At 42.6% G+C, this 26,913-nt stretch overlaps 1 protein-coding gene across 1 annotated transcript in view; it reads right to left on the reverse strand.

The window, feature by feature from the left end:
* The window catches only part of LOC133384137 (protein eyes shut homolog), an 84,646-nt gene that overhangs the window by 52,054 nt on the left and 5,679 nt on the right, over positions 1-26,913 (reverse strand). The window contains exon 2 of the mRNA XM_061626066.1: positions 22,588-22,692. Coding sequence (XP_061482050.1) covers positions 22,588-22,678 — 91 coding nt within the window. The 5' untranslated portion in view covers positions 22,679-22,692. The remainder of the gene's footprint in view (positions 1-22,587; positions 22,693-26,913) is intronic.

Genomic DNA, 26,913 nt, shown 5'->3' on the forward strand with positions numbered 1-26,913 from the left:
AGAAGCCTTACATTAGATGCCAAAAAGACACGCAATTCCTTGAATTCCAAAAAAATCTGGATGCCGTCACTGCTATTGGTAGTGGAGTTTATTACTGTTTCAACTTAGGTAGAATCTTATTTATAGGGCTATCGTCTGAAGAAGGAAATGTTGATGCAAGCAGAACCAGAAATACAAAAGCTTTGGAAATATGTGTTCAGTACAATTCTGTGGGCACAAGCAATAACACTGATTTTATACTTACACTTCAATGTCACTTATGTTCTTTGCTTTATTTTTAAAAAACAAAAACAACACAAATAAGAAGATTTATAGTGAATGTGAAAAGTTGTGATCAGCTTTTCTAGTGGAGACTATGAAAGGTGCCTATCATCACTAATTCTCAATTAACTTGGTTTAAAGACCCTTTTGTAGGAATTTATGTTGTGTTGAGAGACAGAGCAAGAGAGAGCTTTAAACTCAATTCATCATAATTTAATGATGACAGCTATGTTTCTTTCCAATCAGTCCAATAAGTATTTAAAATTTGTGCAATATGAATGACATTGAAAGAATTAACTAGCATTATAATAAAGTTGGTTATTTTCTGTTGGAATAGGCAAATGTTGCATGTTCCCTTTAAGGGATATTTGGGGAAATATCCCATGTACCTGTTTTACCATGATGTAACTTCCTAATAGGTGGGGTTACTTACCTGACTTCCTCCTCCTTTGTCCTGGGGGATTTTTGAATATTCTCCATTGATGATCTTCCTACCGTTGAGAGAGGCTGCATGGCATGATGCTCTCTGCTAAGAGCATCAATACAAACACCAAGATGGACTGAGACTTCTATATTTTTTTTCATCTAAGCCACAGCCTATGTTTCTAACATGTGAAGAGGTCGTGAGTAAATGTTTTATCTTTTACCTAAGAAGATTGTGTCTGTTGTTATTTATATAGAGAAAGGTGGGCCTGGTTTACATTCTCATTCTGCTGCTTGTATTTTTATATCTCTGCTAAGAAATAGGACAAACCAAATTAGTTCCTATTTCTCTCTGGTATTTTTATAATACCGAACATTTTCTAGCAGTGGGATGTTATTATTCTATTAAATAATCAGACAGTTTTCAAACTGAGGTTATCACATTTACTAATGTGACAAGTTACAACAGTAAATTGGTAGCAAGAATGGTTGATATACAAATTAATTGCATGCTACAAAAATGCTTTCATGAAGGCATAGAGGGACAGCTTGCACATTGCAGGTTCCAGAATGACTGACTGGGGAGCCTCTTTAAAATGGTTTTGCTTCTTTCCTGGGGTGCAGTGCAATCCTACACTCATTTCCCTGGGAGTAGGTCCTATTGAACTCAATGGGGATTACCTCTGAATAGACATGCAAACAACTGCAAACTGGAGAATGCAGAGCTACCCCATATCTGGAAGCCTGATGAATGCAAAGGTCGCCATGGCCACAGCTACTTGGGTGCATCTCTACAGAAGTTCAACAGTCATTATTTTAATCTTTTGTACACCGCCCAGAGAGCTACTCGCTATGGGCGGTTTAAAAATGAAACAAATAAAATAAATAAATAAATAATTATTCCAGAAAAAAGTAAACAATAAACAAAACAAAATGCATAAAATACAAAATACATTCTGGTGATGCACTGAAAAAGATGGCCATCACCATAGATAAAGATTTGGACTAGATGAATATTTGCCCTGGTCCAGCAATCCTGCACCTGCCGCACCTGAAACAGCTGCAGTGACTAGCAGCCTTTGAGGACATTGAGGGAGGGACCTGGCAAGTAGCTGCAGCGTGCGGACACATGTTGCCCCAATACCAAGTAGAGCGAAGGGTTGATGCATGTGCTGTTGAAGCCTGTACCTCTCCTGGCCTCTTCATTCGTCAGGCTACCCACTCTCCCACCTTACTAGGAGTACAGGCAGTGACTGGTTGCCTTTTGGGGGGCAGAGGAGGAATCCTTTGCTTGTCAGATGATTGGCTTTGCTGGCGGGTTTTTTTCACCTACTCTGTACTGATGGTGTGGTGGGTTTACTTTGTGGGGGTAGCTGTTAGATAGGTAAATTGGCCACAGTGGCAAGTAGTGGTGGGAAGTTATGAGGTTGTTAAGGCTTGGTGAGCACCATTAGGCACCTTTAAAGGGGAAGGGTACAGATCTGAGACCTGTCTTCAAGGACTGTGGGACTCACTAGCATGGTTAGGGAGCACCTTTGGGACCTGTTTATAATACCTGCCTGGAGATGTGTAGCCCCAGGAGGTGATGATATCAGCAGGTACTTGAAAGGGTGGGGCTAAAGAGAGGGAGTAGAGGAAGGGCTACCCCTAGCCCTTACTTACTTACTTATTTATTTATTTATTTATTACATTTATTACATTTATATATACTGCCCCATAGCCGAAGCTCTCTGGGCAGTTTACAGCAATTAAAAACAATAAAAACAAATATACAAATTTTAAAACACAAAAAACAATTTAAAAACACAATTTAATTTAAAAAAACAATTTAAAAATACATGCTAAAATGCCTGGGAGAAGAGGAAAGTCTTGATCTGGTGCCAAAAAGACAACAGTGTTGGTGCCAGGTGCACCTCATCATGGAGATCATTCCATAATTTGGGGGCACCACTGAGAAGGCCCTCTCCCTTGTTACCAGACTCCCAGCTTCCCTCGCATTAGGCACCCGGAACAGGGCCTTAGATGTTGAGCATAGTGTACGGGTGAATTCATGTTGGGAGAGGCATTCCATCAGGTATTGTGGTCCTAAGCCGTGTAAGGCTTTATAGGTTAAAACCACCACCTTGAATCGAGATCGGAAACATACAGGCAGCCAATGCAAGTGGGCCAGAATCGGTTTAATGTGTTCGAACCATCTGGTCCCTGTTACCAATCTGGCTGCTGCATTTTGCACAAGCTGCAGCTTCCGAACCGTCTTCAAAGGCAGCCCCACGTAGACCACATTGTAGTAATCTAACTTGGAGGTTACCAGAACATGGACCACTGAAGTCAGGTTATCCCTGTCCAGATAGGGGTGTAGCTGGGCCACCAACCAAAGTTAGTAGAAGGCACTCCATGCCACCGAGGCTACCTGAGCCTCAAGTGACAGAGATGGTTCTAGGAGAACCCCCAAGCTACGAACCTGCTCCTTCAGGGGGAGTGCAACCCCATCCAGGACAGGTTGAACATCCACCATCTGGTCAGAAGAACCACCCACTAGCAGCATCTCAGTCTTGTCTGGATTGAGCCTTAGTTTATTAGCCTTCATCCAGTATATTGTCACAGCCAGGCACATGTTCAGCACATTGACAGCCTCACCTAAAGAAGATGAAAAGGAGAAATAGAGCTGCGTGTCATCAGCATACTGATGGCAACGCACTCCAAAGCTCCGGATGACCGCACCAACGGTTCCATGTAGATGTTGAACAGCATGGGGGACAGAACTGACCCCTGTGGAACCCCATACTGGAGAGTCCAGGGTGCCGAGCAATGTTCCCCAAGCACCACCTTCTGGAGCCAACCCGCCAAATAGGAGTGGAACCACTGCCATGTAGTCCCTCCCACTCCCAACTCAGCCAGTTGTTCCAGAAGAATACCATGGTCGATAGTATCGAAAGCCACTGAGAGATCAAGAAGAATCAACAGAGTCACACTCCCCGTCTCTCTCCTGACAGATGTCATTATACAGGGCGACCAAGGCTGTTTCCGTGCCAAAACCAGGCCTGAAACCCGACTGAAATGAATCCAGATAATCGGTCTCATCCAAAAGTGTCTGGAGCTGGCCTGCCACCACTAGTTCAAGGACCTTGCCCAGGAATGGCAGGGTTGGCTCTCCCACAGTTTGGTTCTTAGTCAGATCCCATACCTTGTTTTGCCTATGCAGATCTGTTTGGGATTTAAAAACTAGTTTAATAAATAAATGTGGCCCAGATCACCCCAAACGTTTGTGTGTTGTCTCTTTATGTCCCTATATATAGCACAGTGGGGAGGAGAGCCTGGCTGGGAGTCCAGAGCCTTCTGGGAGTCCAGAGTCTGAGTTCAAATCCCCACTCATGTCTACTGGGTGTCAAGGGCCAGCTAAAGATCACCCCCACAGGGAGTGGCTAAGAGGTTACGTGCCTTGCCACCTGTGTAGCCGTGGGCAAGCTGCATAGTCCCAAGGTGCCCAGTTGCCCCTCAGCTGGCAGTTGTGGACAAGGAAGGGGCTGGCTTGTGCAGCTGTGGCAAGTTGAGCCAGGCCCTAGCCAGCTGGGGAGGACTAGCCTTGGAGGAAGGCAATGGTAAACCCCCTTGAATACTTCTTACCATGAATACCCTATTCATAGGGTAGCCATAAGTCAGGATTGACTTGAAGGCAGTCCATGTTCCTGTGTAGTCGCAAAATAATAATTTTTTGATACCACACCAAGAAAATGCAGCACACAGTAAGTGCAGCACAGGGCACTTCTAAAGTACCTGGGCTGAAGTCCCATCTCTGTCCTGGATCCATTGTGTGGCCAAGGATCCACAAAGACAAGCAATTTCTAATAGCTAGAAACTGCCACTCAGGGCCAGCTCCAGGCATGCCGGGGCCCTTGGGCATCAGCTTGCCCTGGGTCGCCGTGCGCATGCAAGTGTGCATGCACGTATGCACCCCCCACCCCCACCTACCTGTCTGCTGTCTTTTACCATTGCCCTTAATGAAGATGGCGGCTGCAGTTTTCCTAATGGGATGACGCCTCCATCACCATTTTTGTTGATAGCATGTGTGCATGCTACACGCGCGCATCTCTGCCATCAACTAAGATGGTGGCAGGGGCTTCAGTACCTTAGGGAAACCACTGCCACCATCTTTGTTAAGGGCAATGGTAAAAGACAGCAGACAGGTAGGTGGGGGGCATGGGGGGGCATGGATCATGGAAGGGGAGCGGAGGGGCGGCTGAGGGGCCCCCTGTAGCTCCAGTGGCCATCAGGCCAGTGCCCCACCTGGCCGCTCTTTAGAACTGGCCCTGCTGCCACTGAACCATCAGAGGAAAGTCCCACCATGAGTTTTGGGAATTTCAGAACACCATTTCCTATATTTCAATGGCATATACGTTGGAATCTATTTTACTAGAGCCTCTTTCTCGGTAAAGGCTTTTGTCAAAACCAGGAGGATTTGAAATGAATTCATCTAACCCCTTCCCCTCTTTTCCTTTTGCTGTCTGTCTTTGAAACTCAGAAAATAAAGCTTGCACAGGCATTGTGAAAACCTTGTAGTTTCATTGGGACAAGTAGCAGTTAAGCATCTGACGCCCCTTGAGAATTAGTGGGAAGGAAGGGTTCACCTGCTGTATGGATTTTAGGAAACCTCCCAGGAACATTTTCAGCAGAATAAGAGTATTTGACTAATGCCCAAAGGAGGTATTCTGAAACATAAACAAAACCCTGAGCATAGGAATTCTTGTACAGCATCAATAAATGCCTACTTTTGCTTGCACTGTGCCCACATCCGTAATAACTACAGTGAAAGCCCTTCATTTAAGGTTAGAATGATATTATGAAGCATTTCTTAACTGAGCAACCCACAAGCAAACAAGCGATTCTTTTCACAGTGGGATTCCTAACACCAGTGATAAGGGGAGAACAACTGACACAATGGAGTCTAGTGGAGGTTCCAAAAGATGTACTGTTTATAGCCATTGCAAACAGTGGAATTTGCCATGAAATAGAAGCCATGGGAGCAGAAGGTGTCACACAGGCCTTCGAGTGATGTATCTGTCTAGCGATTAATGAGTTTTATGCAGCATCCTGGAAAGGCCAATGTGCTGATCCGACTGGCATAGCTGAAATTCCTTAAACACTATGTAGCAGGAGCAACCAATAGGGAGCGGCAGTGCCTCCCAGCCCCAGCATTGCTGTTGCATATTGGGGTGGGGGGGTGGGGGGAGCAATGTGGGGCAGGGCAGAAGTGAGGTTGGGGCACTTTAGGCACACCAGAAGAGTCAATCTGGTAGTCACACTGATGTGTCCCGACCTCACTAATGGCCTGTTTTATACTCTAACAGAGCAGCAGGGGATTTTTAAAGTCTATTTCCAATGTTTAGTGTGTCATTTTAGTAACTCATTCCCTCTCATTCCCATCTAGTTTTATGTTTAGGTCATTGTGTCAGTATATTGCTCTTTAGCTATGTGTAGCAGCAGCATCTGTCACCTAGATGGACTGGCAGTACATAAAAAGGTCCATGCTACCTTTTCCTGAAGATACCATGAGCACCTCTGAAATCAAAACAGAATCTAACAAAAATTTGGATGTGTCCACACCTGGAAGCCAGAGTAGCTCTAAATCTGCCAAACCTTCTTATAGAAAATCTTAATGGACTCTAAAGCATTGCCTTACAACATAAAGGTTAAATGTTTTGTTTCAGACCATTACATCCCTCCAATACTGACATGCAGGTACTTTGCTTGTACTGGCCTCCCAGTACATAGGAATGGAACATCATCAAGTCTTGTCTCTCCCAGAGAGACTTGCTCTATATGCATCAAAGTGCAAGGCTCCTAGATAGCCTGTGCACTAGCTGATTAGCCTGCGGGTAGATGGATACACTCTTTCTGAAATAACTTTTTTTGTTTTTTTGGCGTGGAAGCAGGAGCAGCATACAACTCTCAGACCACTTCATAATGGAATCTAACAGACTGCAGATTCTGAAGTGGTCTATTGATCTGATCAAGGTTATGATCTGCCTGGCTTGGATCAGGTGAGTCTGAATTGGAATCTGAGTAGGGCAGATTCTTCTTCTATCTTTAATCATGATATGACTACACAAAGCAAGGGCTTCAGCAGGCACAACAGAGGAACTGAGTAGTGGCATTCTGCTCACAAATGTCCTCTTAAATTACAGTTGTGATTACCCTCAACACCTGTGGAAATGCTAGTGCTGCAAATGTACATACATTATACATCATTCCTTTTGCACAAAGCTACCACAAGTAAATATTGTCTCTACTGGTATGATAAACAATAGTCATTAGCATTTGTAACTCCCCGGTTTGCACACAAAATCCTAATAGTAGCTCAGGTTACTGAACTCAATCCCCTATTCCAAGATTTGGGACCTGGATCCGGCTGGTGGGCTGGATCAGGGGATTTTTGACAGGTGAGTGGGGCTATCCACCTGCCAGTTACCTCAAGTCACCAGCACATTGGGTGAGGCATTTTACTTTGCAGACTGGGTTGAATTCAAAAATTTTCAAACTCTACAGGTAGAGGAGTGTTTCCCTGCAGGGCTTGCTGAAGGTGATGATCAGCTGTACTACAGAGTTCCTTATCGATCCCAATTTCTTTACCCAAACCACACTATTTGCCCCACACCTGATGTTATCTACAGTAGTGTAGTGGCAAATGCAGAAGTGCAGAGTCCCTTCATGATAGTCACACCACACCCCATTAAAGCCACATTCCCTTTTCCACTTTCCCTTGTCTCCCTTGCTCTCCCTATTGTCTTGCAAGTCCACATGTCATTACAACAGATGTCCCTAGGAACCAATCAGCATGAAAGGGGAGGCTATTTGTTAGCTACTGAGAGAAGTCTTTTCAGTGGCTGACTCCCCTTCTTTCACTCTGATTGGCTCCAATCAGCACAAAAGGACAAAGACTCTTTCATGCTGATTGGCTCATACATAGGGACCTGGCTGAGGCCCTGCTCCCCAAAAAGTAATGGACCCTCCCTGCTGTCAGGTGTTGGGCACGTAAAGATGCTGTTACAAAGCAAAATTGGGTGCCTTAAAATGCTAGCCAGCACTTACAGCAAGCCACACCTTGGGCAGGGATTGGCTGCACTATGGAGTTCCCAGTTGGTGCAGCCAGTCCCAGTAGGGGTTGCTCTCAGTGCTGGTAAACTTGAAGCTTGTTTTCCTAGCGGCATGGTGAAACACACAGCCATCATTCATAAGGAAAAGGCACCTTTAACCCTGGTATTTAATGCATGTGTCAAACCCCTTTATCATTGTGAATCCTTAAGAAAGAGCTTTCAGACATCCCCTTATCTCTGGAACAGATAAATATATGTATCTTAGCCTTTTACTTTCTCTGTAACTTCCCTGGTTTCTCTCTTCTAAATCTTTGCCCTGTGTCTTGCATTGCCCCTGTGTCATTTACATCTCAGGTTAGCAGCTTGGCACCTCTCTGGTGCCCTTCCTTGAAATTCACCCACCTCCATCTGTTTTTCTCTCTCAGTTCTGCATGAGAGATGATGATCTGGACAGGGGGAGCAGCAGGAGGGTACAAAGGAGGAGGAGGGGCTCCATAATCCATCTATTTCTCTCTCCTTCTGCAGAACCAATCAAATAAGCTGCTGATCTGAGCTATTCCTGTATCAGGGGCAGAGATGGAAAGATTTGTCAATTTCAGTTCTCTCAGTTTCTCATTTTTTCAATCTGAATTCAGTTCTCCATATTTCTGCAGAAATTTTTATTTTGGGGGGGGAATCCTCATGAAAATTCTCTAGCATTTTGTGTGCATTTTCCCTAACAAACACATTTTTGGAGGTTTTTTGCCAATGTATACATTTTTGCAACAATGTCTCATGAATGCATTTTTGTATGTTATCTTTATTCATATATTCTATTTATATGCACAGTTTCCCTGAACAGATGCATTTTTGTAAATATTGTTTGGTTGGTGAACTGCATTGCAAAATTCAAATAAGTGCAAATTTCAGTTCTCATATTGATTCAGAAAGTGCAAATTTGATAGATTTGTCTTGAAATGCAAACTGATCTGAATTTCTCACCCATCCCTAATCGGGTAGGGGAGCCAGAGGTCCAGATCATCATCTCCGCCACCCTTGGTGGACCAAAGTTGTCAGGAGGGCAGGGCAGCCCACCTGTCAATCATCTGATGTCACTATGACCATTTTTAGGACTTCAAAGTTAACCATGGAACTTTCAGATGAAGAGGGGGTTGAAGGCATGCTCTGATTGGCACATCAGCTGGAGGAGAAGCATGGAAGGGATTAAAGGTGTGCTCCAATTGGCTCATCAACTGATGGGTGGATGGGAGTGCTCCTTCAAACATCTCCCCTCCATGCTTCTCCTTCAGACCTCTGTGGTCTGAAGGAAAAGTGTGAAGGGGATTGAAGGTGCACTCTGATCGCCCCATCAGGTGACTGGCGGACAGGAAAATGCCTTCAAATGCCCACACTCACTAGTGATGTCAGATGGTGGGCAGGTGGGTGTGGGGAAAATGGCCTCATGGGCCAAACATGACTGGCCCGTAGATCCCCCACCCTTGGCCTGTATAGTCTTCATATCTGTTTCTGCTGATTCTGCATACTTGTTAACCTTTTCATATTTTGCAATAAACTATTATTAAAAAAAATCATCCAAGGTTTGCTTTGTTACCCAATTTCCCCTGGCATTCCAACTTGCCCTATGGCACACTGTGACTCTGAGCAAAATACCTCATAATACATTTTGGTTGAATGTGCATGTGTGACTAAGGAGTTCTCTTTATCTGCACTCTGACATCCAGTGGACTCTGTCCAATAAAGCACTGCAGTGGCTGAGGAAAGTTGTTGTTTTTTTTACTTACCCTGATGCTAAGGATCCCTGTGCCCACTGGCTGAGTTCAGATTGAGTATGAAGGAAGAAGGGTATAACTCACCCTCTCTTTTACCAGCTTTCCAATTCCCAGCTGCATTTCTTTCCTTCTTATCCCTTCTCAGAAACCAAAACAATCCACCACACAGTCTCATTACAGCTATTACTACTACCGATTATTATTATTATTATTACTACCAATTCCATTCCTTCATCTCTGAACAGCCTTCACAGTTAACCGTTAAAATCTCATGTTGCTGTTTCTTTTCAGTAAAATTCAATTTCTTTAAAAGTTCTGATGTCTCTGTTGCTCCTCTGAGTACTTTATGAGGGCACTCCACTACCTTGGTCAAACATATCAAGGTTGCTCACATGGTGCTTCTTTGCATTAGTACAATGTGTTAGCTTCAGGGCCAGCCCTGCCAATCAGACAACAGCCTGTCCTCCAGCAGAATAGGCAGGATCAAAGTGGGAAAGAGTTCCCCTGGCACATTTGAACGAGATTCCTCTCACACATTTGAAAGGGCTGAATCCCAGAACAAAGGAAAAAATAGTTTGCAGATATGCTTATAGACACATGTTCTGAGCAAGTGCAGTAAAACTGCCTTTTGTTTTGAAAGGAAAAAAGCTGGGGCTTTGTTGCATGCATTTGTGTATAATGTGTAGCTTGCTCTGGGACTAAACTTTTCCTAAAATGTTAGGGTACAATGAGATATTCTAATGTATTTTTCAGCACAAGAGTAATATCTCATAATAACCACAATCAACTAAATAATTAACACATTTGCTTAAAGGTGTGACATATAATTTTAAATTAACACTAACCCCTTTGAGACATTCTTCCTACACCCCTTTGCCACAATTTATTTATCTTCAGTTACTCCCCTTGTTACAGCCAGTGTAGTCTAAAGATCCACACCAGTGCTGTTTGTTGGCAGCCACAGAGAAATCACTGTTTCACTCTTGCATGCTTTAGTAGTTCAAACAAAAAGTGTTCAATTATACTGATTTACTAAAGCCATTTAAGAAGATCTAGCCCAGTGATAGGGGCATACTGTACACCATCTAGCTCCCATTAAAGAACAGTGGGAACAGGCTTCTAATTTGAAGGGGAACTAGAATTGGTAGTTAGGAGTTGCATTAAGGGATGAGTCTGTATCTATAATAATAATAATAATAATAATATACTTGAATTATGACTGCATAAAAGACAATGAAATATACTGTTTGTCTTGATAACCTTGAGCTAGTATACATGGCTACTAGTGATCAAAATCACTTTCGAAAATTTTGTGCTGCAGTAAATAAGGATTGTATTGCAAACATGTCACTTAATGAAGCAATTAGGGATGAGAGGATTGCCTCCATTCCATTCCTTTATTGTTGTTTCGCTTTGCTATGCTCTGCATTCTACTCCTCCTGAATCCCATTCTTAGAGTAGTTTAACAATTAACCTCTCTTCCCAGGGAACTCTGGGAACTGTAGCTCCATTAAGGGATAGGGGAATCCTAGCAACTCTCAGCATCCTTAACAAACTATAATTCCCGGCTTCCGGGAAGGGTGACTTAGCCTGTGCCTGCTTTTGAGACGGGCTCCTGCCTCAAAAGAAGCTTATTCAGATATATCAGTCAGTTTTTTCTTTTTTTTTTGACTGATTAAACTTCTCCCGGGTAGGGAGAAACGAAGAGATTAACCTCAAAGCCTATTTTTGTTGGGACGACCAGATCTCATTAATTTATGGGACGAGGTCCAGCCGACGAAGGTGGGACGGATTTTCAACAGCAAGCTCTATCTGTTAAAGCGAACGTTCATCTTATCTTCTAAGAGAGAACGCACTAACAGGCAAGCACCCTTCTTTCTATATTTTTCTTTTACTTGACTTAAATTGTTGCTGTTTAAAAGAGATTTGCCAGATTGATCAGTTTTTGACATCTCACTGGGGAGCCATAACTTCTCTCTGCTACGCACTAATTAATAGCTTATCTCTGTTTTTGTTGCAAAAAGCTGTCCTGGATTTGCATTCTAAAGATATACACAGAAGAGGGATTTCTATTCCAGATTTTTATTTTGAAAAATATTATACTGTTTTGAGACTACTCTCTTTTTGGTCTATTTTATTTTGACGAATCTGTTTCTTGACGATTGCCATTAATTGTTTCGATCCTGGGAACTGCATTTTGTTTACTTAACTATTGGAGAGATAAGGCTGTCTGCACTGTTTATACTGTGATGTCACCAAGTTTGGAGTATTAACCCAATTGTTGCTGAAATAAGAAGTGGTTTTCCTATATTTTTCTTTTAAAATGGCAATTAAGAAAGTGGCTGAAAATCTGGAAATAACTATGTTTCAGAAAATAATGGATGAGATTGAGATAACGAAAATTGAATTGAGTAAAATGAAGCAGGAGATTAAAGATATAAGGGTCCCTGTGAGAGAGGTGACCCTGGAAGGGGTCCCTGTGAGAGAGGAGACCCCGGAGATTGGAACAGGGGTTCCTGTGAGAGAGGAGACCCTGGAGACTGGAATAGGGGTCCCTGTGAGAGAGGAGATCCCGGAGATTGGAACCAACGTGGAACAGGAACAAGATTTGGAGTCTATGGACTTTAGAAATAAAATCTATTGTTTGGAACTCAATGTTATCTCTGAAGAAATGAATGAAGATTCTAGAGATAAAGTTATCAATGGCATGGATAATCTTCTGGACTGGAATGATGTGATGGAGCCCAATATAGAGAAAATCTATGGAATTAACTGCAGCCATGTGACAATGGAAAAACTTTTAAGAGATGACCCAGTGCATTTTGAAAAAAAGAACAGAGATATGATTTTACAGCAGTATTTCAGCAACCTATTCAGAATGGATGGCAAGAAAATATTTGGGATAGAGGTAATTCCCATCAGACTCTTACTATATGACTATGGCTTTGACAGCAAGATTATTATGGAATACTGATAATGGAAGATTGGATATTGAAATTACTGGACTTAACAAGACTACTGAAGATGGAAGATGGAAAATGGAACTAATAGAGATAATAGAACAATGGCTACTGAAATTATTGAACCTAACAGATTCTGATGTGATGGATTAATTGAAATGTTTATTTTGACTATGGTTATGACAATAAGATTATCATAATTAGTAATGAGATGGATTAATCGATATGCTTATCTGGAAAAAAAAATTGATAGATATATTTCTTAAAGAATTGAAACCTCTCTTTGACTTTTTGTGGAAAGAATAAAGTAATGTTTATGAGATTTGATGATTAAGTAAGATAACTACTGGAGGAAAGTGATTTTATAATATGACTTAAGAGACAGGATTGTTATATATTATAGACTTATAACTGATTTGATCTTTGACAAATGGGAAGTCAATATTTTACTCTTTATTTTTTATTTTTGTTTTTTTTTTCTTTTTTTCTTTTTGTTTAACTATTTTTGATTTTGTTTTTTGTCTTTGAATGTTTTATGATTTTGTCTTGTATGTTTTATGAAAATCTGAATAAAAATTATTGAAAAAAAAAAAAAAAACAAACTATAATTCCCAGGATTCTTTTGGGGAAGGCATGACTCTTTAAAGTGATATGCTACTGATTTAAATGTATAGTGTAGATGGGGCCTTAATACAGTTTTTCCCCCCATACTTTGTTTTCCCAAGCAACTATAGACTGATTCACAGTATCCTATTTTCCCCACTGCTTACTTGTTTCTTATATTTTTCCTTTTCCAACATTCCTTTGTGCATATTATTTTTTTGGTTACAATTTTCTTGCCCACTGGAGCAATTTAAGAACTTTATTCTCAACAACCACCCCAGCACACATTCAGCTCTGGTTTGAATTCATCCTAAATATTAAATAAGTCAGACTGCAGTTGAATTAATTGGTCATAGAAAAAAGGAAACATAGAGTTGCCATGTGGGAAATCTGTGAAAGTTTAAGAAAATTAACCTAGTAGTCCAGACCATCTTTACTCCAGGCTTGGGGTGGGGTGGGTGGCTTGGGTAGCACTCTCTGTCCGCTCAGCTCTGCAAGGGTCATTGGCCTCCTGCTAGCCACCACCTGCAGAGGGATGTCAGCATCAATCTGCTAATGTGGAGATCCTCTTCCCACCCACTGAATTAATAAAGTGATTAATTACACTCATATTTAATATGACTTGCCTATGTCTCCACCCCTCTAATTTTAGCAAAGTAGTATTACACGGCTGATAACATACACCCCCATACACACTTACACAAACACCCTGCAAAATCAAGAAGAAACTGTGTGATCGGACTAAAGCATTTGCTTAGGTAAAAAGACTTTTGCAGCAGTATTTTTTTTAACTAATAAGTCAACATTGTACTATACTGTTAATCTCTCTGACCTTCATTCAGTGTCACACAACTGGTGAAAAGGAATGCAAACATATATTACAAAGAAGCAAAAAAGAGGACAGTGCAGTCCAGTTACTAGAAAATCTGCCTTGAGATAACTGCACACAAATTTCTAGCTCAGCTACTAGCAAAAAGGTTGGTCTTGGAGAACTCTCATCTTCAGTTCCCTATTTGGAAGAAGGGGATAATGATTTGTCTCATAGAGTGCTTCTGAAGATGCTTAGGAAGAGGGCTGCCAGACACTCTAAACAATAAAATGGCTGCATGAATGACTAATAGAGAGATCCATTAGCACATTCCGTTCTCTAATACCAAGCGTATACCATTTGCCTTTTCCTAGATTATTGCTATTTTAACTGCATTTATAGAGCTGTATGCATTTTGAAAATGTGCCATGAATTAGATTTATGAACCATTCCACACTATGCATTTTCTGAGAGAATGGCACTGAAAACAAACATTTTGAGGTTTTTGTACAAAAAATGACTTTGATAAAGATAAAAAGAACTGAGACAACATTATCAACCCTAGAAAAATTGCTAAGTGGACTGTGTTGAAGAAAGAGATACATGTGAATAAATCCATTCAGACTGCAGCCCTATACCCACTTAACTAAGAATAAGCCTCATTGAACTCAGTGAGACTTACTTCCGAGCAGACACATAGGATGCCTGAGCAGGACTGCACTATCAATCTGGAAGCATTCAGTCTGTAAATGTCTGTTTATAGGGGTATATTAGAGAAATAGCATATAAAAGGAATACCATTAATTAATAATTGAATATTTATTTATCCATCCTACTTTCTTTGGTCTGGCTATGGTGAACGTTTATTTTCTACTCATACAACTTTGTTTTATCTATTCAGCCAGAATAATTTTAGTTTACTGTTAGATCATCCTTCAATATTCATTTGACAATTTTCATTTTGTTGTGGAGTACTTTAATCCTTAACGTTAAAAATCATGGTTTTAGCATTCATTTTATTGAGTAGCATCAATGTTCTATGATCTCCATAGATTCTATGACATGGAACATAGATTTTATGTGTATTGACGACTAGCTCTATGTTGGATTGTGGCCATCCTGTTCCAAGATCTTACTACTTAAATCACGGGTCATCAACCAGCTCCGTAGGCCTCACAAGTGGTTGTCAGCATCTGTGTTCTCTTCGAAAGAAGGGCGAGATCTCATATCATCTAGGCTATGACAGAGAGTGAGGTCTGTGCTATTTCTTGTCTTTCCTGCATTGTGCAATGGTCTGCTGGTAGATCAACAGACTAGAGACAAATCCACTTCAATGCATGTGGGGCTGCATATGTATTACAGTTCACTCTACACTTAAGTAGTACAAGTTTTGGCATACTTGCTAAAAGTGCTAAAAGGTACTTCTGAAAGGTTTTGGATGAGGACTTTTAAAATCCGGCTTGGTGACTAGTATTGAAATGCTATGATTTGTGTATGTAATACATAGACACAACTTTATTGAGAAATACGTACAATACAGCAAAGTCAAATGAAGCCAGTGTGGATGGGAACCCTGTTAACCCTGCACACTAGCCAGCCTAGGAGATAACTGGTACGGACTGCCCTGATGAAGTCTTCCCTGGGCATATCCACCTACTGATATGTTCTTATTCTCAGAGCTTTTCCTCCTTTTACAGGTAGAAAGAAGTATATGGAACGGTATTTTGGAAATGATGAGCCAGTAACTTCTGGTTTTTATCCTCATTGCCAGGGCAACAGTTACCATAGAACATCCCAACCTTCTGACTACCCTGCCATTCCCCATCTTAACCATGGCCACATCCACACCATACATTTAAAGCATTTAAATTATGTTTAAAATGTAATTCTGTGAGGACAATAGAGGTCTCCTAACAATTCTCACCTTAACCAACTACAGTTCCAACTTCCTGGGATTCATTTGGGGAGCCATGACTAAAAGTGGTATAATAGTGCTTTGACGTATGGTGTGTTAATTTGGAGAGCCAATCCAGATGTGAACTTAATGTCTCTAAGGCCTGATCTATACATGCTGCAGAATGAAGCAGGAGAGACGTTCTAAGGTTTGTTCACACATTACGTTTAGCATAGGTACAAGCTGCTTCTACACATGTGGAAGTGTTTGTGTGAGACTGTACACTTTGTAGAGCTCAACTTCTGCCTATACAGACTATACACCCAATGAATGCTACATGTGTATAACTTGTGAGTGTAGAGCTCAATTATTTTGTACACAAGTACACAGATTGCTGAATGTAATGTGTGAACACCCCTATAGAATTGTGTCGTTCCATGACTTTTTTTTTGTTGGGGGGGAGGGGAATAGCAGCCATCACAAAAAAATAGAGAATATTTAGAAAAAATATCCAAAGTGGCTTTGTTTTCTTGGGGGAGAGGAGGTGAAGAAAAAAAACCCACATAAGTTTCCTCAGGAAAAACAACAACAAGAAACCAGTTTAGCTGTAGGTGGATCACATTTTGAATGTTCTACTGTATGAAAAATTCCTTGCAATTAGAAGACTATCACCATGGGTAGATAGCTGTGCTAGAAACTTTCTCCCTGATGTCACACAATCGAAAATTCAGAAGTGCTATTGCCATCTACCATAAGATTCTACTATCTCATTCTCTTGCAAGGGTGGATCAGGACTATGCTTGTTTCAAACAGCCTAAAAACTCTTAATTGGTCATTAGTAACAGTGAGCGCTGTTACTCTTGGAGGGAGTACACACGGAGGGACATCACAATTTACTAAGGAACAAAAAAAGGTGTGAATGGAAGATTTCCTTGCTTTAGTAAGTTATGTGCATAATGCAATGATTCTGGGTCCATAGATAAACTAGAGCATTGAAGAATGGCTTGAAAAAGCTTTTTTATTCAGAGTCTCTAAGACACACAGCAACTTCCATCATGTAACCTTAGGGCAAGTCATCAAGTTACCAGCTTCTTAATACTAAGGCTATATCTTTAAATTATAAACTCTATCATTACATACAACTTACTGAGCAACTTGAACCAAGGTGTTCAAATAAATGCTTGAAAGTAGCCTAAAAATGTTAAGTGATATCAAGGCTATAAATGAAGCAGAACCAGAGCTTGGAAGATTTCTTTTAAAAAGTAATAAATTACAGGTATAATTACATAGCCCCAAAAAGTAGTAATTACCGGTACAATTACAGTTGCTCTGAAAGTAACTGATTACTTTGCTTTTTCTCAAAAGTAATCACTACAATTACATTTCAGTTACTTTTTTAATAAAACGCCCACAAGGTGCTGGCCTTGGCTGCTGCACATCTAAGTACCCTAAAACAACAATAAAAATAAACACACACATACAGAGGTAGTAGAATAATTCTTTTTATCCATAAGATAGCAATGGTGGTCTCTCCGCTGGTAAGGGAGGTGGGGAGGGAGGCAGAGGCCACTGCTCAGATCTTTGCATGTCAAACCAAGTGCAACCCCCTCTCCCACTCAGCCAGCAAGCATAATCTCTCTCACTTAACCACCTCCCAGACCCTGCCCTGCCACCAACTAAGGGAAACTCACCCAAGCAAACATTTTCTCCTGAGATGCAAAAAAGTTAAAATACTGCAAATGCAGCACAGTAGGCAGAGAGGGTGGTGGAGGCCACTTTGTGTGCCAAATGCAAACACAGTATTCACACACATTGTCATCTTTCACCTCCACAGTTCTTTATCTCCATTCTACTGCTGCCTCCTTCTCCTCCTTTATCCATATTCTTGCCCTCTGGCTCCTTTTTCCCTCCACTCCATTCTACACCATCACCATCCATTTTTAAAACAATTGTTTTCTCCACTCCACCCTGTCTCACTCTCTACCTCCTCCCTCATTGCCTCCTACCCATCCACAGAGCATGAGGGAAGAGCAACACTGTACAGAAGTCCAGTTTGAGGCACATGATTTTCATCCACAAATCAGAGGAGTGGAAGACTTCCCCTGCTTCCCCCCCTCAAGTAATGCCCCAAAGTAATGCTGGAAACATTACAATTACTCCACAAAAGTAATAAAATTACTCCTAGTTCTATTACAATCAAAATGTAAAGAAATTACCCACTCGTTCCTAAAAAAGTAATGAATTACAAGTAATTTGTTACTTGTAATGAATTACTTCCAAGCTCTGAGCAGAACTAAGAGAGGAATCTTATTTTGTCCAATTCCGCACACAGCTAGGCTGCTTATCCTGTACATTTGCACTGCAGTCAATGTGCAGGACTCTGTGCAGGATTGTAGCCTTGAAGAACAGGAATAATGAGAAACAGCAAGGCAGAAACAGCGGCAGAAACAGCAAGACAGTTGTTAGAGGATATCACAAAGCTGTTCATTGCAATATGATACTCCAGCTTTGAAAAGAAAAGAAAAGTCACTGCATCATTGTGGCCTGTGTGATGGGAGATAATCCCCCCATGTGCATTACATTGCATTAGTCAGCTTTGAAATCAGTTTGCTCATTTCACTAACATTGTTTACTTCTGAAAATCAGTCAGCCCTCTGTAGGCCAAAGCAACCTATATGCTATATCAGATATGCAAATCCTGCTTCACTGCTCACTGCCTTGTCTAAATCGTGAATATGCACATTAACTTCTTCACGGGAAGTAACTTCCTTTTCTCTTTTTGCTGTTCTTGAGTGGCTGTGAAACTTTTTAAAAATAAGAATCTCATAACACGTTAAAATTTACTTGGGCTTTCTGACATAAAAGTTGAATGCTGAAATGTTTTGTTCTTGGATGGCTATGGTCTCAGTTTTATGTACCTGCTTGAAATTTTGCAAGAAAAAAAAGACGTAACAGTTAAGCTGCAAAGGGAGGGGGATGGGAAGGTTAGAGGGGGGAAAGGGGGTAGGGAGAAAAGGGGGAGGGATATTGAGTATTTGCCTGTTTGTTTATTCTTAAAAAATCAATAAAACATTTTTTTAAAAAAAAGTTGAATGCTGAAGGAGTTTGTAAGAGGGGGGTTTAAACAAAATGTTTGGTATCCTTATTTCATGGTAAAATGAGATTTAAAACATAGGTTTGAATTAGATATTTGGTGGCAGACCCAGATGAGAGACCCTGGGTAGCCTACTGAATAACACAGCAAAGGGGGAGGATGGCTGGGTGTGGTAAATCCTTTCCTCATTTACATCTTAACCATGCAACTGGGCACTTCCAGGCAAACTGTTTATTGAGCATTCACCCTGATTTGCTTGCATGGAAATTAGACAATGCTAGCTACCTACTGAACATTCAAATCTGATTTGTTTGCCAGGTGGTTACATGATGCTGCATCAAATCAGTGCATTTTCCCATCACTTTCCTCATCACAAGGAGAACAATCTTTTGGAGAATGAGGTTTGTTATGCAAGACTTCTCAATTGCAAATGCAGTTCGCCATATGGTTTTTCCTGTGTGCTATCTGACGGACCTTTTCATTTCCCAGTCCGTGGCTGTTTGCAATCCACAAGCTACATCTGTGCCATCCCACCAAGTCACTGTGGCAGAATTTAACGTTACTGCTGATGCCTAGCCTAACAATAGTTTAATGGTTTCTTACATAGGTATCTAACAAAGCTTCCTGTATTGCTAATGCTATCTTCATATATTTCCTGGTTGTTTCTGTTCACAAATTAATGAGCCAGCTAACTGTCCATCAAGTAGCCATCTGCCCACAGGGTCATTGACTGTGTGGGACATGGATGATGAAAGGACACAAACAACATGTTTATTCCTCCCCGCTCCCTCACCCACAAACAACGAAATGATGAGGCTTGCTGAGAATTATTTTTGCTATGGTAAAACTGAACACAATAATCTACCTCATAGGTTTGTTGTGTGACACATGGAAAGTTTACTCCAACTCCAACTTGATTATTATTATTGGCAGCAGTGCCCTAGCTAACTGCTGGGTTTTTAAAAAATGATTTCCCTCAATATCAAGTAATGTTTGGATTGCAAACTATGCACTGTGTTCTTCTGAATGGACTTTTATACTGTGGACAAGTTACCCTTACATTTGACTGTGAACGAGTGACACATTCACTAGTCCTCCAACATCCAGCAGCCCCCACATATCGTTCACCACAACACTGCATGGCTCTTCTGTTTTTAACCATCACAAGGTCACACGTGGAGCTTCATGGTTGCATGTGCATTTATGATGAAGTATCAAAGGGCATAGTCTTTACCAAACACTTATGGTCCCCAAGCAAGTACACTGTGCGAACTGTAACAGAATCCATGCTTGATTTTGATTGGATTGGATTGGATTTTTCCGCCATCTCTATTCCCAATCAACTATAGCTGTCTAACATGAATTTGCCAGAATGTGATTGAAGCCTACCTGAAAATAGTGACAGTCTGGAAGCCCCCTCCCTCTTTCCAGCTACTTTTCCCCGCATGTGTCCATAGCCTCTGCTAGAGCAAAAGAGGCTTCATAGAACAGCCTCCCTGGGAATCCATTTGAAGGGTCAGATATAAACTGCTTCAATAAATAAATATGAACAAACAAAAGCTGTTACACAGAAATTACTTCCCCTGTTGCCTTCTCCTATCTTCACCCCCGTTTCTTTTATTCCTTTGCCTTCTGTCTCTTGTGTGCTCGTTTACTTTGTAGGGTGGAGGTGCGGAATAACTCTATGTATCTGCTTGAACTATACAATGTAGATCAGAGTTGAGAAACTTCCAGCCTCCAGGCCAATCAAGGCCCCCCAGTGGGTGGGTCCAATTTGCCCCCGAGGCCATTTCCCCCCAAACCATGTCAACCTGCCTATTAGCTGATGTCATTAGTGGCATCATCTGATGGTTAGGAGGACAAAGTTTAACCTTGGACTGGCTGTATGATCTGGGTATATTGCAGGGAACAATACTGCACAGCCAAGGCAACAGGATTTAATCTCCACTCATCAGCCAATGAGTGGGGATGAAAGCCCTATGTAAAAACACCCTTTGAAATACCTCAAACACAACAGCTATTTCAAAGACACTTTTGCAAAGGCTTTAAGACAGCTCCTGCACTCTTGTTTACTCAAATAGCATTGTGGGGGCTGTCTTAAAACCTTTTACAAGTCTCCCTCCCCCTTTAAGTTCCTGATTGCAGAGACTTAAAAGGGAAACGTGGGGAGACTTGGAAAAGGCCTTTGAACACCTTTCCCCTTTCCATTTAAGTCCCTAATCTTGGAAACCTGAAGGGCCCCTCGTTAGGTTGGGAGAGTAGTGCTCCCCATCCACGATGCGCAGGGACAGAGCTTCCAGGCCATCCGCCTGTTTGCTTGCTCCACTTACCTCACTCCTGTGTTCTGATGCTGTGCATGCTATACTCGCTGAGCACATAGGGCTGCCATCAACCAAGATGGCGGCAGACAATTCTTTAAGGGGTTGATGCCCCTACTGCCATCTTGGTTGATGGTACACATATGCCCACACGTACTGTACTGTGCATGCATGCCATCAACCAAGATGGCGGCAGAGGCATCAGCCTCTTAGAGACGCCTCTGCTGCCATCTTGGTTGATGGCAGCCCTGTGTTCACAGTGTGTGAGGCAGCAGAGCACAGGAGAGAAGTAGGTGGAACAGGCAGGAGCCACATGCCCGGGACAGGCTGGTGCCCAAGGACCCAGCCAGCCTGGTGCTGGCCCTGCACTTTGCTGTAAGTACTTATAGAACTGGAACATCAAATTACAGGGTTGAACTGTAGACCTTCCTTCCAATTCCTCAAACTATGGCCCAGTTTGCACTACACAATAAGCCAAACTATGGCATTCCAGAGATGGGGAGAGGGAGAGGCTGAGTTGGCCCAGGATCTATTTGGATCCAGGCCCAATGACTGTGCCAGCTCCAGGCTGAATCAGCAATCTTTTGTCCTTTCCACCTTTTGCCCTGGGAGAGGCAGGGTGGCTGATGCAGCAGTGCTCAGCCACTCAGTACAGTCCTGCTAGTTGGGTAGGGGAGAAGTTAGGAATATGTCCTTAGTTTCCAAGTCATGCCCTATACTGGGAGTTCATAGAAATCACTGCATGACCAAAACAAAACATGGCATTATATGAAAAAAGGGGGGAAAGAGAGTGCAAGAGAGAGCCATAGGTATTGTGATTAACAATTTAAATCAATTTGAAGTACCAAATGCCTGTCTTTAAAAAAGAAAGTTGACTGAAGAAATGGAAACACAACTCAACAAGCTAAAACCTTACAAGTCCGAAAGGCTAAGGGACAAGGTTGGTTGTTTTTCCAGCAGACTCTACGTGCAACAGAATTCTTCTACAATTGTGTCCTGCAGATCAGCATATTACCATATTTAAAGGTTTTAGATTTGGAACACCCTGCAGGATCTATTAGGAATGCAGTTCATATTTTCATATAAAATAACCTCTCTTCATTAGTATGCAACACCTCATTTTCAGATAGGTATTCAAGCGACATGGTCTGCAAGCAAATTCATAAAAATAGAGGATGCTGTCCTAATAATAAATGTGCTGTGTATTGCAAGAACATTTGTACAGCTTCTGTGTGGGGGTGATGAGGGCGGAGGGGCATGCACAAAGCAAATTTGAATCTAAAATAATGCATCTGAAGAAATTAGTTCTATTTCTGTCCTGGACATTTGTCTCAACTTTTCACCCACGTACCACCTGAGCACCTACCTGGCAAGCAGTTACAGTAAAATTCGCCAATCAAATTATGGCAACTGGCTCCATTTTTGCAGGGCTTGAAGGGACATTCATCAATGTCCATTGAACAGTTTTTGTCTGACGGAAAAGAAAATGAAACATTAAAACTATAAATCATGTAGGGTTTGGGATAGCAAAAAAGCTACTTCATAATCCAAGTGACAACTACATAATTTAACTTTTCCTGGTTGGGAACATTGTATTTTATGTCTGCCTGGCAGCTTTAAAGAAAATGATTTTTTATAGATCATAGATAAAGTTAACTAAATTAAATCTTTTTATAGGCAGGGTTATGCAAAAAGAATAAGGAAGTATTTACAAACATATTTTGTAATGTTATTATAGAATCACATTTGCTACATTATAATTGTAGTTAGCATAGTGTTGCTACAACCTTTTTTTAAAAAAAATCTAAGTTATTTATAAATCCAGACATGAAAACACATTATGATTACAGGCAAGTAATAATGGACCCCAGTGAAGACCAACTAACTAGAGGCAAAATGGGCAGCCCGATTTCATGGACATTTTAAAATGGCTGCCACTGTGCCACTAGCTGCACCATCTCAAACTAGCACCCTGTCCTTGCTCAGCAACAACTCAGCAAGAAGCTTGCTTTGTTAAAAATAATTCAGTAATAGGCAAAAAACCTTGCGGTTTAAGAATGTACCTATAGCCCACAGATATTTCTACCAAACTTTAAAAAGCAGGGAAATTGGGCAGCTATAGTGAATGCACCAGGGGAGCAGGAGACCTGAACTCCTCTCTGAGATATTGTACTGCCCTACAAAGTTGTCAAAATGCAAACACAATTTGGGTTGGTCTTTCACAGTCCAATCCACTTGCTGTGTAGCTTGGAAGAATTTGGTAACATGTGCCTCTGAGCATATGGTGAGTGGGCAGGGAAGGTGGAAGAAGGAAGAGGGTAGGAGAAAGGGGAAGGAGGGAAAAAGCATCTGATCATTTGTATGATTATTGAGTTGAATCGGATATACTCCTATGCAATCATGATTAGGATAGGTAAAACTGACCAGGCTGGGCCTGCCAACGAAGACGTCTTCTGTATCTTTCACAGTTGGGCAGGGGGAAGGGACAATTCTACCTTGTGGTTTTTCCCATTACAATGTTGCAAGAACACCAGCACTTGGCTGACTTTCTCTTCTCCTAAAGATACTGGGTCTCAGGCCCTGAACCTGGCAACCCTACCTCCCACCCAAATTTAAAACAAAGCTGTCCCTGATAGGGTTGCCAGGTCGGAACCATCCAAAAACCTGAGAAAATGGGGGCGGGCTCTAGTGACATCATGGGGCGGGCCCTAGTGATGTCACGGGGCGGGCCCTAGTGACATCACGGGGTGGGCCCTAGTGACATCATTAAATATGATACATTGTATCAACCACAGTTGCTTGGAGCATACCGTTAAAAAAAAATTCTCTGGAGATTAAAATAGAAATCTTATCTAAAATAGGGTGTTCCTAGGTCCATCTGAAGTGACAAGGTCATTCTTTCTCACAAGCTTAGGGTAATGCAAAATGGAAATGGACTGCCTTCAAGTTGATCCCAGATAGGATCTTCATGGTAAGCAGTATTCAGACAGAAGTGGTTTACTATTGCCTTCCTCTGAGTCTGAGAGGCAGTGACTGGCCCAAGGTCACCCAGTGAGCTTCATGGCTGTGTGGAGATTCAAACCCTGGTCTGCCAGGTCAGTTCAACATTTTTAGGGAACATTTAATCTAGCTTACTTGCTTCTGGCTTTACAAAGTACACAATGTCACCTACATATATTTTCAGGGGACTATTTATATACCATTTCATTGTTCTAAAATAATGCAGAGGTGTGTGTTCTCTCTTCCCCACCCCCTATTTAGGACTTGCCTCCTTAAAAGATAAAGAATATGCATATATGTGTATCACTTATGTTTCCTGCCAGTAGCATACTATCGTCATTGTCTGTGGGCTCGTGCTGACTGGCCAACAAAGAGGAGTATCCACTGTCCTCCTTTCCATTGTCCATTTCACTAGCATTCCCAACATGCCTCCACAAAATTTGTTGTTTTTCTTTGTTATTATGTAGAGGTTTTCCTTCACTTTTGATGTCAACACTCTTGGGGCTTCCATAGTGCTGGTCACTATACAATAGCTTCTGATACTGTTTAGTGCAGTCTTTACAAAACTCCTTATTGTAATTAGCAATACAGAGCTCTTCTGATCTTTTTTCTGTTCCAAATGGTTTTAACGGTGAAAGTCCACAGTGAACAGTGTGTCCTTCCCTGTCCACTTTGGAACCCGTTTCCTCGCTTTCGTGTTATGTCTCGCCCCGAGATCTCCCTCCCCTCCCCCGTCGCTTCTCCCTTTCTCTCTCTGCCCGCCCCTTTCCCTGGTAATAGCGACATGTATGCCCTCCTGCCCACATTCTAGCAACCGGGAATGTGCCAAGCGCCGCAGCAGGCAGCTGCTGCCACCCACTCGCCTCGCCTTGCCTTGCCCTGCCCCCTCGCGCAATGCAACGGACCCCCACCCCGGAATCCTGTGCCCCCTCCTCTTTCCCTTGGGAAAAAGGGGTGAGCCGGCTAGGAAGGGGGCTCTCTTTCATCCTCCCCCCCTCAATTCAGGGCTCCCAAAGGCTACTGGCCTCCTCTCCCCGCCCGCCAAGCCCCCGATTGGGGGGGCAAGGCTGGCATCGGCCGGCCTCCCTTCCCTTCCCTCGCCTGCTGGTACATAATAACAAAGAAAAACAACAAATTTTGTGGAGGCATGTTGGGAATGCTAGTGAAATGGACAATGGAAAGGAGGACAGTGGATACTCCTCTTTGTTGGCCAGTCAGCACGAGCCCACAGACAATGACGATAGTATGCTACTGGCAGGAAACATAAGTGATACACATATATGCATATTCTTTATCTATTGCCGCAGCCGACTATAGCAGTGGCTCGGGCTGCCTCGCTCGGTGTGTGGGCACGCAGGCGTGGCGGCGGCTCCGGGTGTGAGTGTTCGCCCGCCAGCTTCGCCGAGTCTGGCTCCGCCTGTCTGACTGTGCCGCCGCGCTCCCTCCCGGCACCGTGTGTGTGAGAGAGGGTGCGTGTGAGAGCTGCAATTGGCAGGGAGGGGCTGAGTGAGAGGTTGACAGCCGCAAGTGGCTGCACCGCAGGCGGCGGAGGCGTGCACCCCAGGCACCGCATGGGCCGGCCGGGGACCAGCAGGGAAGGGGAAGGGAAGGGAGGCTGAGGCTGACCAGCTGGCTGGCAGGAGGATGGAGGGACAGGCAGGTGGAAGAAAAGCACGATCGGTGGATGGGTCTGTCTGACGGACAGACCGGTTGAAGTAAATAGATAGACACGACAGACATACAGAAGTTCAACAGGAGCACTAAAAGGGCGAGTGTATGGACTGGTAGACACAGAGGGGCGGCGGCGAAGGACTAGATAGGAGAAAAGGAATGGAAGGAAAAGCCGAAAATCCCAGAACACGAGGGTCGAAGAAACTGGGGGGGGGGGTGGATGAAGAAAAGAAAAGGCAGATCGGCAGGACTAAATAAGAAGAAAAGGGAGACTGAAGGAGATGTGGAAGCGGGAATTGAGAGAAAGGAGTGTGTGTGTGAAGGTCATTCTAATGTATTAACATTTATTGCTAGAACACAGAACAGGACAAAAGAATGCTTACAGTTTATTACGTGGGTGTGCAAGCCATTGTGTAAGCTATGTCTTTATGCAGTATTGTTACATGACAGAGGAACTCTAGTGTACTGCACAGGGAAGAATGACATGACCTAAAAACCCTTCATAGGTAATACAGCTTATCTTGCGTCCCTGGGGGAATCCAGTCCTCACCTCAGCCCTAACCCGGGAGAACACCACATGCTTTGTAGGCAGGCACCTATTTTCCCTTTCATCCTTCCCTTTCCTTATATCCTCTCCCAGTACCTGAAACGGACGAGTCGCTGGCTAGAGCTGCCCTTTTAATTCTTTTTCCCCTAACGTGGCTCTCCTTGGTGTCTTTTTCTCAGCCACTGCCAGCTTCTGCGGGCGGAATTTCTTTAACGGCTACTTTAAAAACCTTTGAATCTGGTATCCAAAACCAGAAGAGCCAATTGGGAGGACCTCTTAAAGCCTAGCATCCAATGAAAAGGAAGAAAGAGGTGGCGGCCAATGCCCACTCGCGAGAGGTGGAGCCGCCGTTGGGGGTGGTTTTTTCCCCCCCCCCTCTCTCTCTTTCAGCTGCCAAAAGGCTTAACGGCTAGGAGTGCGAGCTTGGGATGAAAGGAACGAGGAGGTGGGTGCCGAAAGCATGGTCACCCAGCA

Source organism: Rhineura floridana, chromosome 4, assembly GCF_030035675.1.
Source record: "Rhineura floridana isolate rRhiFlo1 chromosome 4, rRhiFlo1.hap2, whole genome shotgun sequence".
Taxonomy (NCBI): domain Eukaryota; kingdom Metazoa; phylum Chordata; class Lepidosauria; order Squamata; family Rhineuridae; genus Rhineura; species Rhineura floridana.